This window comes from Hemiscyllium ocellatum, chromosome 2 (assembly GCF_020745735.1).
Source record: "Hemiscyllium ocellatum isolate sHemOce1 chromosome 2, sHemOce1.pat.X.cur, whole genome shotgun sequence".
NCBI lineage: Eukaryota > Metazoa > Chordata > Chondrichthyes > Orectolobiformes > Hemiscylliidae > Hemiscyllium > Hemiscyllium ocellatum.
Genome location: NC_083402.1, coordinates 38,608,829 through 38,624,838, shown reverse-complemented (window position 1 = coordinate 38,624,838; position 16,010 = coordinate 38,608,829). Strand labels below are relative to the sequence as shown.

The 16,010-nt window shown below is 38.7% G+C and overlaps 1 protein-coding gene across 6 annotated transcripts in view; it reads right to left on the bottom strand.

Moving 5' to 3' along the window:
• Nucleotides 1-16,010, bottom strand: part of LOC132822640 (ceramide transfer protein) — a 109,525-nt gene that overhangs the window by 46,084 nt on the left and 47,431 nt on the right. For 3 of the 6 annotated variants that reach the window (XM_060835889.1, XM_060835897.1, XM_060835913.1), the window contains exons 4-5: nucleotides 8,386-8,493; nucleotides 5,920-5,955 (exon numbers count right to left, since the gene is read on the bottom strand). In XM_060835889.1, coding sequence (XP_060691872.1) covers nucleotides 5,920-5,955; nucleotides 8,386-8,493 — 144 coding nt within the window. The remainder of the gene's footprint in view (nucleotides 1-5,919; nucleotides 5,956-8,385; nucleotides 8,494-16,010) is intronic. The other 3 variants (XM_060835904.1, XM_060835927.1, XM_060835920.1) reach the window with 1 other exon arrangement.

Here is a 16,010-nt window from a genome sequence, read left to right as displayed (position 1 = left end):
TCCTTGGGATGAATCTCTGTCTCCTGAATTACTTGCAGAAACTCCCGCCATTATTGTTCCACTGTCTTTCCCGCTAGTCTCCTCTCCCAATTCCACCCAGCTTCCCACTCATAGCTCTGTCGTTGCCTTTATTCAGCTGTATCTCGTTACCTCTGATTCTATACTCTCCCTTTCAAACTGCAAAGTAAATTCAATCATTATGACCTCTGCTTCCTAAGGGTTCCTTCACCTAAGCTCTCGTATCAAGTCAGCCTCATTACACAACACTAAATCAGAATTGCCTGTTCCCTAGCGGGCTCCACCACAAGATGAAGAGCTAATGCTCAAAACTTCACTTGCCTGCTCCTCGGATGCTGCCAGCTGTGCTTTTCCAACGCCACACTTTTTGACTTATCGCCAGCATCTGCAGTCCTCACTTTCTCCACAAGCTGCGCCAAAAAGCCATCTTGCAGACATTCCACAAATTCCTTTTCTTGCAATCCACAACTTGTACCATTGCACCTAACTGAAACAGAACCACTCATTTGGTGGCTTTGCTGACATATTAGGTGTAGCACTAAGATACCTTGGCACCAGATGTTCCTGCCAAAATGCACTCCACTTAATTAGTGTCTAATATGTTCCTGATTTTGGTTACTTCAACTGGTCTTCTCTAGATAATTAAGCTAAACTGTTGGAGAGGCTCTAAATTTTGGGAGAAAGTTGGAAGAACATGCTTAATAGAAGCAAATAGGTTTAATATTTAGATCAGACATCCTCAAGGATCAAATATTCATGGCTGCTTAATAAAGAGGGATTGTACATCTGTTGGAAGAAAAATGTCACCAGTATACACCTAACTGGGGATACCTCGGCTGACAGGTATCGCTGTAGAATTCAGTACGAGAAAGGTGCAACTTGGCTGTAAACAAAATGGATTCTTACAACCCTCCTGTGGAATTGACCCAGACATCCAATAAAATTCCAAAGTATAATCTTTGTCTCAGGACTTTTGTTTGAACCCTGGCATCAAATCCAAGGGAAAGGTCAAATTGATCAAACAATATCAAGGGATCGTGCATACCAATTGCTTAATAAAAAAAATGTCTGACCCAAGCAGAAGCAGTCAGAGCAGTCCTGGCCACATCGCAGTCTTTTCAGGTAACCCAAGTGCAAACAATAAAGTGTGGCTTGCTAGTATCGTCAGTTCATACTGTCACAGATGTACAGCATGGAAACAGACCCTTCAGTCCAACTCGCCCATTCCAATCAGATATCTTAAATTAATCTAGTCCCACTTTCAGCATTGGCCCATATCCATCTAAACCCTTCCTAATCATATAACCATCCAGATGCCTTTTAAGTGTTGTTTTTGTACCAGCTTGGTACCATTGTACTTGCTCTGGCAGCTCATTCCATACACATCTCACCTCTGATTTAAAAGGGACACGAGGGGCAAATTTTTCAATTTTTCCCCTCTCACCCTAAACCCTCTAATTATGCCCTCTAATTCTGCACTCCCCCACTGAAAAATACCTTATCTTTTCACCCTATCTACGCTCATGATTTTAGAAATCTCTAAAAGGTCCCTCCTCAGCCTCTGACATTCCCAGGGAAAACAGCACCAGCTTGCTCTCCCTCTTGCTCAACCCTCCAACCATAGCAGTCACTTTTTAAAAAAAAATCAATTCCACGTGTATACTGCAGACTTATCTGGTTGACACTTCAGATTACCAAACTGAATTTCAAAAAACCTGTTGCTCTTGATGGGGAAGATGATTGGAAAATTGGCTGGTTATTGGTGAAGGCCAGTCTTGGAGAATAAAGTTTAATCTCTTAAGATTTTGTTGAGTTGTAACGTAAATCTATTTAATGGGTTGACAGGTTCTCTCCCCACTTTTTGCCTTGCTTATGAAGGTAATTTTTCCCTGCCTTCCTTTGAAGCAAAAAGAACCAGAATTGGACTTTCCCACAAATTAATTACAATTGTTATACATGAAAAGACACATGCCACACAAATGGAAAAAGAACCACCTGGTCCCTTGAATCTTGAGTACCTTAACACTCCATTATATCATTCTGGAATTTCTGCTTGACCATTATTCCAAACCATCACTGAAGTTTTTTCCTAATACATTACTAAACTTACATCCCTCTCCTTTCATTGATTTCCCTAATCTTACTAAAAAGCAAGTTTGTACTATAGAAAGCTAAAAATACATAATCCGTGGGTTTTAAGGGAAGTTTACTAATGAGAGCAATAGGTGTACAAGAAATACCCACTGCAATTTAAGCTAGTATACAGCTGTATTCTTTTGGTGTAAGTCTCCAGAACCAACAAAAGGATGCTCAACAGCAATGGCTTTGAGGTAGCTTGCCTGTCCTTTATGAATGTAAATGGTCTTAGCTGGCCATGGACCGAGTTGCACTCTGATTTTTGATATTTTTTAAAACATCATTAAAAGTAACATTCAATGTTTTTGATTTGAAGTTCAATATCCCAATACAAAATTTCCATCCCAGGCTAACTTTTAATTCTGATTTGGCAGAGCAACTCATAGAAACCATAGCGATGGCAATGAAGCCATGTGGCCCATTGTGTCAGTGCCATTTAAAGAGGTTCCCAGCCTAAACCCACCTGGGAATCTTAGTGATTTTGGTGTATGAAAAGGACGAGCGCTTTCTACTCACCTCATGCCACTCACCTGTAATTTCCTGTAGCTCAGCAAACTTTATTCTCTTAATAACTCTTTAGTTGTCTTTAATAACCAACATCCTTCCAAGTAGCAAATTGCAAATCCTAATCCCTCATTGTGTTTAAATACAATTGTTTGTACTCATGCCATGATTACTTGTTCTGTCAATCATCTTAAGTGGGTGTTCTCTAGTTCTCTATCCAAGATATTTTTATCTCTGCTTTTGCACATTCCTTGAAGGTTGTTGGAAGCATGCAGTTAGTTGATCAAATGATGACTGTTCAAAGGGAAGCTGCTTGTCTGCAAAGTAACAAGTGCCTTCATTCTTCCCTCATACAAGTAGACTTGATTTGGAGATGCCAGTGTTGGACTGGGGTGCACAAAGTTAAAAATCATCACAACTATAACCTGGTGTTGTGAGATTTTTAACAAGTAGACTTGGCTGGCAATGCTGGTTGTTGGGAACAAAGGTGTGAACCCCGAGGAATGAAGAATCACTTTACACTGATTACAGAAAAATTGAATGTTTACCTAATGGACAGTGTAAAGTATACCCCTCATGCATTTTCAGTTATATGAAAAGGATGCATGTTCTCTTTTAAGGCAATAAAAGATGAGACTAGAAGAAGGCCATTCAGCCCATGATTCTGCTCTGCCATTTGATCCGATAATCGTCAATGCTACTTTCCTGCCTGATCGACGCAATCTTGATTCCCTCACTGATGTTAAATCCGTTTGTTTTAGCTGTGAATATACTTACTGGCTCAGCCTTGACAGCCCTCTGCATAAAAGCATTCCAAAGAATAACTACCTTTGAGAGAAAAATTTTCCTTCTCATCAGATTTTGTTCTGTGATCCCAGAGTTTCCTATGAGGAGAAATAATCTCTACATCTACCCCATCAAGCCCTCCAAGAATCTTCTGCATTTCAAAATTGATACCTAAAATTTAAGTTGCCAACTAGGACATGATTAGGTTCAGTTGTACTTTTAGTATGTTTTTGCGTAAAAGTATTAAAACATGAAATCATCTCCTGCCATACTTTTGGCTAATTGGCTGTCCAAATTTACTTTGCAAAATTATTGGTCATTATGGATTTTATCGCAATAGCAACGGGGACTGAACACAGTTCAGTTCTCAAGCTGTGCTTAACGAATGCTGTATATATTTCTAGCAAACTTACATCTTTTATCATTTATTCTGTCACGGGATGCAGGCAGTACTGGCAAGGCCAGCTTTTTGTTGCTTATCCCTAATTACCCTTGAATTGAGTGGCTTGTTACGCCATTTCTAAAGACTTAAGAATCAACCACTCGTGTGAACCTGGCATTAAACGCTGGCTTGACCAGTTACGAACAGTAGATTTCCTTCCCTAAGGGACATGAATGAAGCAGATAGATTTTTATCACTATTGATGCAGTTTCATGGCACCATTACTAATTTTCAATTCCAGATTTAACTGAGTTTAAATTCCACCAACTGCCATGATGGGGTCTAAATTCATGTACACAGATCGTTAGCCTGGCTCCTGATTGCGAATCCAGTTACGTTAACAATGTGTCACCTTCTCCCCTATTGGGCTAATAAAAGGAAATATACTATTTGCTGCCATTTTTTAAAGTATCAATGATAATAAAATTCCAATGTTCTTAGTAATTTAGTTTCATCCCATTTGTTCAGCATTTACTCATCTCACTTCCCAAAATGCATTGCTTACTGCCTCGCTGATTCGGTTGTGTTTTCTTTTTCTTTGCTTAACTGATTAGACTATGAAAATCTTCCTGCAGTATCAAATTTTCTTCTTTACTGTTAAGTTGATGGGTATTTTTGCATGGCTGACATCAATGGAGGTTCTCCTGGCTCAGTACCCGCTGCCTTACTTCATGTTGCTAACATTAATAGCTCAAACTCAAATGCAAGGAGGCATGATAATGTTTGCAGATGGTTGAAAAATTTGGTGTGCATTTAGGAATCAGAGGTACAGCACAGAAACCCTTCAGTCCAACTCGTCCACGCCGACCAGACATCCCAAATTAATCTAGTCCCATTTGACAGCACTTGGCCCATATCTCTTGAAATCCTTCCTATTCATAAGATATGTGGATGGCTATATAAATAGAAAGGTCACCCCTCAACCTCCTAGGCTCCAATGAGAAAGTTCCAGCCAATCCAGCCTTTCTTTGTACTCAGATCTTTCATGCCCTGCAACATTCTGATAGATGTCTCCTCTAAAATTTCTCCAGCTTAATAATATCTTCCTGTAGCTGAGACACCAGAACTGGATACAGTATTCCAACATGAGGAAATATTAATTTGAAACTTTATCTGTTCCTCATTCCACAGATATTCCCTCACCTGTTGAGTATTTCCAGCAATTTGTTTTTATCTCAAATTCCAGAGTCTACAGTATTGAGAGTTCTTAGAATCTTTACCACTGGCACAGATAAACATCCCTAACGAAAAGCTACCACTCTTTCATCTCCCCTTAGTTTAGGAGACCATCCAATTTTTCTCTTTGCATTCATTTGTAACAATAAAATTCTTCTGATACCAGTAAAATCTGTACTCCAAATATAGTATTCATTTCTCTGGACTGTCAAGCTGCCTCTATTGTGCTACTTACCAGAATCTACTGTCCCTCATTAAACTGTAGATTCTAAGCATTCTGCATCATTGAAGACTTTTTAAAAATTCTGTTGCTCCACACCATGCAATCCAGTTTAAAAAAAAAAGTCACTTTGTATACATGGTACTGTTCACAGGAGTTGGGTATGCACCAATCAAAACTGCCAGCACTGCTTACCACAAAGATAGGTTTCATTCAGATAAATTACACCCATGCCACAGTTGCTCCAACAGCTCAAATAGACACATTGGATAAGCGTTATGTACAATAGATCATGATATCCTTTCAATACAACATTTTTAGCTACACACCCAAAATAATATAATTGCATTGTCTCCTACCCTTCCCTTTAGTCATAATTTGCCAAGGTACTTATAATACCTATTTTTTTAATGATCTTTGAACTTTCAAAATTAAAAATAGTAACTTAGTTTATGCAGTCTGAAGTAGCCCCAAATCATAAATGATTTAATTCCTCTACATTTCTGCAATTAATCATACAAATATTATTTTGCATAAAGTTCAGCTGAGTTGGAACTTCTTTGTTGAAAGCATTAGGGATCGACTAGAGTCACCCAACGATGCATTTTGCTTATGTGCAAAATTTAAGCTTTCCTACCTGTTGGTTGAGATCTTGGACTGGCCCAACGGAAGTCTGTGATAACAAATGAAGTTCTGTATAGTTTTTCATCTATGCCAACAGTTTACAAGTTTCTATTATTTCTGGGAATTTTCAACACAGAGATGCATTTTTTTGCTGATAGCAGCTATGCAAAAGTACAAAAAAGAAAATTTGAGTGAATGGGTTCACATTGAAGAATTAGTTTAATTTCAAGAAGCCGATTTAGTCCATGCTATGATACAACTTAAGGTCTCCACCCAAAGCAAAGCTCACCGAAAACTGTTTAATATGCAGAAAGAGTTTTCCACAGCAAGAGGGAGGATAAAATTATTAATTGAAACTTCTACCCATCCTTAAAATGACTCAACTGTTTTTAAAAACATTTGCATTATAGCATCTGACTTTGGTTTCAATCTGAAGCCTTTAAAATGTAGAACCCTTCCCCCCAACTCTGCTTAGATTTATTAAAAATTATCCAATCACTGAAGTTAGGATTGGACAGTTCCACAGAACAGAAGATAGACCATCAGCAATCTGTTTTACAGTGCCCAATTTTCTCTACTGTTGAACATTATGATTATAATAGCATCAAGTGTGGTACTGGAAAAGCACAGGTCAGGTAGCATCCCAGGATCTGGAAAATCGACATTTCAGGCATAAGACCCTCATCAGGAATGTGTTGGGAAGGGTGGGGTTCAAGGTGGTGTTGCGGGAAGTGGAGGAGATATGCTGGACGGCATCAATCACTACGTGGGAAGCGGAATTGAATCTTGGAAAAAGGTGGCCATCTGGCATTTTCTAAGGTGGAACTGGTCATCCTGGGAAAGGATGAAGCGATTATAGAACAGGCTGAGCTTTATTCACAGTTTACGATCTTGTCCCTGCAAAAACTTGACATACTCTCTCCCCATTTATTACGCAATGTCACACATCCCACAGATTATACTAGGGTCATCAAACTACTGTACACATTTTCTAAACTAGATACCTTTGTGATGAAAGATCACTAACTGGAGACATATTTATAGCTTGGCCTTTTGGGAAAGGCTTCGCAACTGAAAGACTGACTAAAGCAAGGAAAGACTTTTTCACAAATGCAACAACTGCTTGCATGAAATCAGTCTGTGGTTACAGATAATGGTCACATGACCGTGTTTGGGCAACAAATGAGGTTGTTGGATTTGAACACAGTTACAGAGATAACTTGTCCAGAGCAATAACCTTTTCGTCCCTCCTTCTCTCTTTTTTTTCAGAAATCTCTTTCATCCAAGTGTGAGGGCTGAAAACTTACTGGAAGGTATCACCACCCCAGATGGAGAATTCCTAAAGGGGAAGTCAAAAACCTATATTGCGCTCTCTAGGAAAATAAAGTCAGCCAACAACAAAGGATTCAAAAGACACCCGAACGCCAACAGTTGTATGAAAAGTGATTTTCACTACAGATTAACATTTGCATAGTTTGTGAATAATTATTTTTTCCAAATTTAACTGTTGTTCGGTCAATGTAGTTTTAAGGTAATACTATGCAGAGCTGCATGTACACGTGAGCATCTACACGTTTACATGTGCATGAGGGTGTGCGTGCAGTTTCTCAAGAAGGGTAGCTGTAAAGTAATAAGTTTTGTTTGCAGTAAACTTGTTCTTTTATTTGTATTTAAAAAAAACCTGACTGTTTTGCCTCTGACTCAGTTTTATACCATCGGATAGACAAAATTGGAAATATCATTTTTGTCAATCCAAACTTTTTTCTGACCAGAGAAGGAGTCACATTCACCACCCCTAACTTCTGACATTACAAAATAGAAGCATTCTGTGCTCAATTCCACTCCTGAACACCATTACTTGTAATACGTTGTGCTCATGGATTATTGATAACAACAGTGTCAAATTATGATAAGGATCATTAAAAAGCCTGAGGAGAAATAATTTTGGCAGCAGTGTTGCTCAAGTAGATAGATTTACTTCAGGTCATAGTCACAATGACTGAAGTACAATTTATTGTATCATAACTGGACTCGCACCCTCTCGCCCACCTCAAAAGATTATATCAACAAAACAACCATATTCTGCTAAACAGCAAAATCAGAGATTTGAATATACTATACAAGTCTGATCTTACACTGAAAATACAAATTATTCTCTCCCTTACATCCCTTCCAAAGTGAAGGCGTAACTTTCATGGTCAGCAACCCTACCACAGGCACAATGACATTTTGCCATCTAGAACTATACAGTGACTGAAATTTCCCTTCAACCTTCAAGGAGGAACAACTTCATTCTGGTTTTAGCTAAGAATTGAATGCTTTACTGTGTTAACTAATGCTATATTTGAAATTAATTTCTCAAATTTGGAATACTGAATTCCTCCTTTTGTCTCACAGCAACAGATTACGCAAAAGAATCATATCAATATTAGGTGGAATGGGGGAATATTCAATAAATAAAAATGACAACATTCCTTACCTTAAATGATGAGGTGGACGTGGCAGAATAACCACTTGCTGCAGACGTGAGAGAAAGCATGGAGCCATGACGCCGCAGACTTGATTCTGACCCATAGCCTGATTCTGCCTATTAAAAAGTGATATTTTAAAACAAAAAATTAGGCAAGGATGTATGAATAATAGAGTACATACTTCATATTTCTCAACTAATACATGCATTACTTTGTCAATGTGTTTATTGAAGATACATGCGGTTTGATTAAAATGTGTAAAGAATTGAAACGTTGTATCACAGCTCACCATTTCCTATCCTCCTCAGTTTTAGTTTGAATTCTATTCTAATAAACTCAACATGTGTTGGGGGTGCGTGTGCACCGCATTCATTCAAAGACATGGATCTCCATTGTAACTAAAGAATGAAAATCCTAGCCAAACTTTCCAGAAGTGATTTAGACCCAGAACCATGTGATGTTTTTCCCCTCCTAGCCACAGGCAGAAAGTCATCCATATGATCACGTAAATGAGGTCAGCTGGTTCAGCATAGACCTATCAGTACTATATGATACAATACCATACAATGCAACAATGTAAAATAATCTCAAGTAGTTTTTGGTGATGTTTTAGAAGCTTTCCAGGGTTGCTGTGACTTGGTTCTAAGGACAAGCAATCCCTGAAAAAGATAGTTCCCGCCTTTCACGTAACCATAACATATACAACTGTTATTCCTAGTTTTCCAGATTATCATGGAGTAAGACTGCACAGCACAGCTCCTATATCTACATATTTCCAAATGACTGTTATACAACCTCACTCATTGCATGAATTCCCACAGTAGCTCATACACTATTCATTGCGTAGTTAGAGATCTAATCAAGTTCAACAAAGTACTGTTTAAAATTCACCACCGAACCTAATAAAAGGCAAATGAACATGTGATTCATTTCAAATACAACTTTCATTCTTAAAGTGCCTTTAATGTAGTAAGACATCCCGAACTATTTCATCGGAGAAATAACGGGCAAACAGACTCAAGGCCATAAACCCATATCATAGACAGCCAACTCAGATTTAAAAAGATAAGCTTTAAAGAGCATTTAAATTGAGAAGTAGGAGCAAGAGAGATTGGAGATTTAGAGAGGGAATTTCAGAACGTATTGTCTCAGTAACAATGCACTATTTAATTTTTTTTTCTAATCAACGTGTTTAGAGGTGTTACTGCACACCTCTCTCAATCCAGGGGTAGGAACCTCTGCACCACATGAGGGCCCTAACAAAGCATAATTAAAAATGATTGATAACAGGGATGTTTAAGAGACCAATATTAATTGTGCCCAAATTAGCTTAGAAGGCTGTGAAGCTGAAGGAACTTAGAGATAGGGTTAGGCTTAGCTATGGAGGGATTTCAAAACTAACATGGGCATTTTTTAAAACAGCTATAAATGAACACAAAGGCGATCAGTGAACAGGACTGCATCTAAGGAGAGGGGCAGAGTTTTGGATGATCTCAATTTTAAGAGAGTTGAATGTGGGAGGTAGGCCAGGAGTATGCTGGAACAGTCAGAAGTTGAGGTTAACAAAAAGGATAAAATTTTCCACAGTAGGTGGATTGAGGTATTGTTTCTTATTTCTCAGATAAATTGTTTTGAACACTCTTTTGAAAGGGGCTGAAGTTTTTTTAAGTAGGTTAGCTGAAACAGTTCAAGTGTAGTGCTTAATAATGCTGATGACAACACTATTCCCTGAATTGACGGAGGTAGTTCTTGTGGTCTGGTTCTTTGACATGCCCATTGGGATGCCATGGCATCGTGAAAGACGGTCAGAGATAGAAATGCATCTGGAGTATGTATTCTGGCCAGAGAAAGCTACCTAAAGAGAAGCTTTCTTGTATCAAAATGACACTCTGCATTTCACCCATACTTTTGGGCATCTGTCAGGCGATGAGAAAATCAACGGAGTCTCGTCAATACTTAAAGCTAGCAAGACTCTTGAGAACACTTTCAGATTTGATGAACCTTCAGAATGCAGAGACACAAACGCAAAGATCAAGTGAACCAGAAATGTTAATCACAACTAATAAGAATTACTAAACGGGTTATTTAATTAATCATAGATTCAAGTTAACTGGAATGAGCAAATATTACTCAAATGTAGCACAGTGCATCAGTATCAAAACAATTCTGAGCTTTGAAAAATTCATGGAATACTTTCCTGTTTCCAATTCCCCCTATACTAGTTATGCAGTTTGCTAATCTTTAAGCAGCATGACCACAGGTGAAGCTCAAGTTACAACTCAATTGTCTGCTTCTACCCAATAAGTAACAATGACCTCAGATTTTAACAAATCACGGATTCAAACTCCACTCCACAGGTTTGATGACATCTAGATGAACAATGAACTCAATACCGAGTGAGGGCTTCCAGCCAGAAGTAGTTCTGCCTTGATCATGGATACATTAGGGATAACTCAAGAAATCATGTGCCAGATCAGGTAAATGCAAAAGATCCCATGGCACTATTGAAAAACAACAGGGAATTTATTCCTGGTCTCCTTGGTATTTACACCTTAACCAAAAACATCAAAACAAAGTTATTTTATAACTCAAAAAAAGTCATGGGGCATCAAAAATAATCTTTGAACACCTGCATTCAAAAAATAAGCCCTGCAATCTGCAGTGGTGATGAGAGACTGAGGAGAATGGTTGCTTGATTAGACAGTCAAGAATCTTCTAATTATGTCTTCACTTTCTAATTTATAACTGCAAAGATAGACATGTTAGGCAACCAAAATGAGGATTGAAAAGACAAGGTAGGGTGCAGTTGTTGGCAGCAAGAGGTCACATACTGAAACCCTCTGAAGTACCACACCAGGAAAAGCTATTATGAATTATGGTTCTCATGAAGAAAGTTCTGAATACTGTGCCAAGCCATGCAATGTTTTAGTGAACAAACTATTTTTCCTCCATTTGCTTATCATATGCCAATCTATAGTTAAATAGTACACATTTTGTGAAAAGGTACAAATCCAGAAAGCTCAACGTTCCCAGAAAATGTGCAGATTACATGGAGGAAAAATAAGGCACAGTTATAGAAAATTTACATGTTTCAAAAAATGCCTGTGCATTAGAAAACAATAAATGCAATAGAAAAAAAATTGAAGATTATGTAAAAATATTCATGTTGATACTGGTAGCTAATCATGGAAATTATAAGCATTTTCACAAGGTTACCAGCTCAAAAGTCAAGACTGCTGCAACTTCAATTGCTGCATTGTTTGGAAAACAGCCATGATTCTGAGTAGAGCCAAGCAGCAGTCAGCTAGGTTCAGCAAGCTGTACAAGACATTGGTTATTCAGCATATTGAAGAAATGCATTTCTGAAATACAAATTACAAATCATTTCTTTACTTGCACTTTACCTCCTGCTTTTGAGCAAAAATGGCACATTTCATACCATCCACAAAAGGGTGTTTGAATTCAGAAAGAATACAAGCTTTAGTTATATATAGCAGTTTAGAGAAATCAGAAGTTAGGCAACAAATATACTGGCACACAAATAATTCCACAGACAACTTATAACGAGACTTGATCAATACAAACTATATCAGAAAAATGCACAGGGAAAAAAAAATGCAACATGCAAAGCCCACCCTGTGACTGCAAGATATGCAACTAAAGCAGAGCTGATCCATGCCACAATCACGACTTTTGGTGTAAGTCATTAGCTGCTCACTGCAAAGCCAGCACAAATTGTAGTAGTGATGGATAGAAGGCTCCTTCCCTCAGTCACACCAGTAAGCCCAGTGCTTCAGGAAATAAATCATGAAATGTCAAGGGAGGGAGACGGTTAACAGCAGATCCTTGGCCTTATCAGGAGGAAAGCAGACATTAGATGAAGTGCTGATATTGCTATAAAAACAGCAACTTAATTGTTCAGGTTACCATGCTGAGAGTCTGGATGCTTTTTCAAGAGCTGAAGATCCATGCAAAAACTATACAATATGATTCTCACGGACTAACATTGATGGTGCATTGCAACGGTGGCTGCTGTTGCCTTCTACATTCTACCATACGATCCATTACAGCTTCCTTCAGTTTCAACATAAAATACTGCAACATGCAGTTAAGCATTTTGTGACGTAAACTTAATTCATCACTGCGTGAAAATGCTATTGGCAGCTAACACACAGAGCATCGGTTTTCAGCTTCTGCATTAAATGTCTCCAACATAGACAATGAAACCTCACCCCACACGTCTGAACTCTCAACATCCTAAAGTAGGTCAAAACTCCAGCTCAAAACAAAGCACCATGGGAATTAAATTAAACTGACACTTTTAAACAACTTTTTTCTTTGTCTCAAATAACAAATACAATTTACAATTTCCTTAAATGACCTGAGTACTTGTGTTTTCAAAAGAACACACCAATGCATAAGATTTGCAGCATTCAGTTTGAATATTTATGGGCTGACTTAAGCCAAAAAAACTGCATTCAGCAACACTGATTTCTCTGCAATCATCTATAGCTTTCATGTAATGATAATGCCTGAATTCATTACTCACAGGAGTTAGATAAGCTTTCTTCAAGAAAACTCTTAGCAGTTAACTTGAATTGTCACACTTTAATCAGTTACACGGAGTAGATACTACATTCTAACTACATTCCAGGTAATCAATAAATACAATGTTGTAAGGTACAGTACCTCCAGTGACATTTGACCAATGAAGTGCTATAAAAACATGCCACTCCACAAGTGCAGATGCTTCTAACTGCTTATCAAAAAGCCATAACTGCAACTCAAGAATGATGTTTATATCTCTTCATGTGTCTCTTCATTCAAAAACAAAAGTAGCATACTTTGCTTTCATGCGTACAGTTTACTAACTTGGCTAACAAAACGAGCTTATCCTAAGTGGGTATTTTAATATATTTTTCAGCCTATTGATAAATATACAGCACTATTTTCTCTGGGTGGTTAAGTGGTTTCACTTAAACATGAGTGAATGTCAAATCATGATCACTATCAATTGGAACTTAATAGCAGATACCACTTTACACTCTAACAATAGATCCAAAATTGAGGCAAACCCCTAAACCCGCAGACCTGTGACTTTTCTAATCGACAGAAAGTGCTGACATGAACTGAGATGGCAATTTTGGGTTGAGCTAGTGAGTCCATACTTCTCCTTTGATGCCTGAGCAAATTCCAGTGGGGCAACCAGTTTTGAGGGTAGCCAGTACAACACACAGCACTTGCACGTGGAGTTCTGTAACTGCACTGTCAAGACCAAGCAACCACTTGGTCTGGGCAAGGGAGCGAAGTCAGTGATCCTGCAACCCATGAGCCTGTATGGGAATAAGAGGTGCAATACCAAGGGAGGAGGACATAAAGGCTAGTTCTCTATGTAAAAGGCAGAAGACACTGGGTGTGGCTTCAAATCCTTGAAAACAATTGACTTAATTGGCCGACAAGGCACAGAGCATATAGGGCAAAAGCTCATTATGGAGGCATTAAATCAAGCATTTGTCGTAGATCCGCATAATCAAGACAAAAGGGAGAAGAACAGAGATTGCTCTGAAGAAACATATCACTTTATTGAAGGCTACAGTCACATGGAATTCAGGTTTAGTGCAATTTGCTGTCCGTTGAGATTGATGGCTAAACCCTTGAAAGGAGCGGGCATGCTTTGGAGAATGATCAAAATTAGACATGTTAATGGGCTGAAGAGTGGCAGACGGAGTTTAATTTAGATAAATGTGAGATGCTGCATTTTGCAAAGGCAAATCAGGGCAGGGCTTAAACACTTAATGGTAAGGTCTGTGGAGTGTTGCTGAACAAAGAGACCTTGGAGTGCAGGTTCATAACTCCTTGAAAGTAGAGTCCCAGGTTCATAGAATAGTGAAGGAAACATTTGGTACGCTTTCCTTTACTGAACACAGCATTGTTTCATGTTTTGGCTTTTGGACATTGTTTTGGCCACTTTTGGAATATTGTGTGTAATTCTAGTCTTTTTCCTATTGAAAGGATGTTGTGAAACTTGAAAGGGTTCAGAAAAGATTTACAAGGATGTTGCCAGATTTGAGGTATCGGGAGAGGTTGATTAGGCTAGGACTGTTTTCGCTGAAGCATCGGAGGCTGAGGCGTGACTTTATAGAGGTTTATAAAATCATGAGGGGCATGGATAGGATAAATAGGCAAGGTCTTTTTCCTTAGGGTGGGGGAGTCCAGAACTAGAGGGTATAGGTTCAGAGTGAGGGAGGTAAGATTTGAAAGGGACTGAAGGGGCAACTTTTGCATGCAGAGGATGGTGTGTGTTTGGAATGAGCTGTCAGAGAAAGTGGTGGAGGCTGGAAATTCCAACACTTAAAAGGCATCTGGATGGGTATATGAATAGGAAGGGTTTGAGGGATGTAGGCCGAGTGTTGTCAAATGGGACTAGATTAGGTTAGGATATTTGGTCGGTATGGACGAGTTGGACCAAAGAGTCTGTTTCTGTGCTATATGTCTCAATGACTCATATGCTGTATTTGACGTCTGATAAATCTGAGAAGTCCATCTTTGTTGTCTCTACTGTTAAGATTAAGTGACAGTGATCATGGATTTGCCTGTTAACTCATCTTTAAAGTTACGCTCATGCTGGTTTGCTTTACGAAGAGAAGTGAGATTAAATAGTGTCCAACAGTTTTACATTGAAGTCATTCAGCAAATTTGATTCTTTACGTCTATGTAACCCAAGCAGCATAAAGAATCATTATTATTGCTCTCCACTTGCCATATGAAATCAAAGAAATTAACTGCTAATTACTTGGTTATTTTCCACTTATTTTTCCTCCACACTTATTCCCTTTAGCCTCTCCATGCCTGAACACTTAAGGTAACATATGCCCCCATGACTCCTTTAAACAATGGTGTGAATCTTCCACTCTGCGATGAAATCCCATTTGGTGGAGATTGAATATCAGGTTGGGAGTGTTGACTTGTCAGATTGGAATCTATAGGGGACTGGGAGCACGAAGTCTCATGGCATCAGGTCAAATATGTACAAGGAAATCTCCCTTTGGGAGTATTCTCCATATTGAACACTTGAAGTGATGGTAAGGACACAATGTGCTCCTTTTGTCTTTACTAGTACCTGAACTTGTATTCTAGTTCCTTCAGATTTATGCACAAGGTCTCCCAGATTGATCTGTTCTGCAGTTTACTGCAGTCTCTCTCTAAATAATATTCAGCTTCTCTATTCTTCCTGCCAAAGGGCATAACCTAACATTTCTCCACATTATATTATATCTGCCATGTGTTTGCTAACTTTCTTAACCTTTTAATTGTCCCTCTGTAAATGCTGCCCATCCTCAGCACCGTCTTTCCATCTATTATTGCCATCTAAAAACTTGGCTGTCGTACATTAACTATCTTCAAAACTGTTGATGGATAGTATAAATAGACAAAGTCTTTTCCCTGGGATCAGGGAGTCCAGAACTAGAGGGTTTAGGGTGAGAGGGGAAAGATAAAAGGGACCTAAGGGTCAACTTTTTCACACAGAGGGTGGTACGTGTATGGAATGAGCTGCCAGAGGATGTGGCGGAGGCTGGTACAATTGCAACATTTAAGAGGCATTTGGATGGGTATATGAATAGGAAGGGTTTGG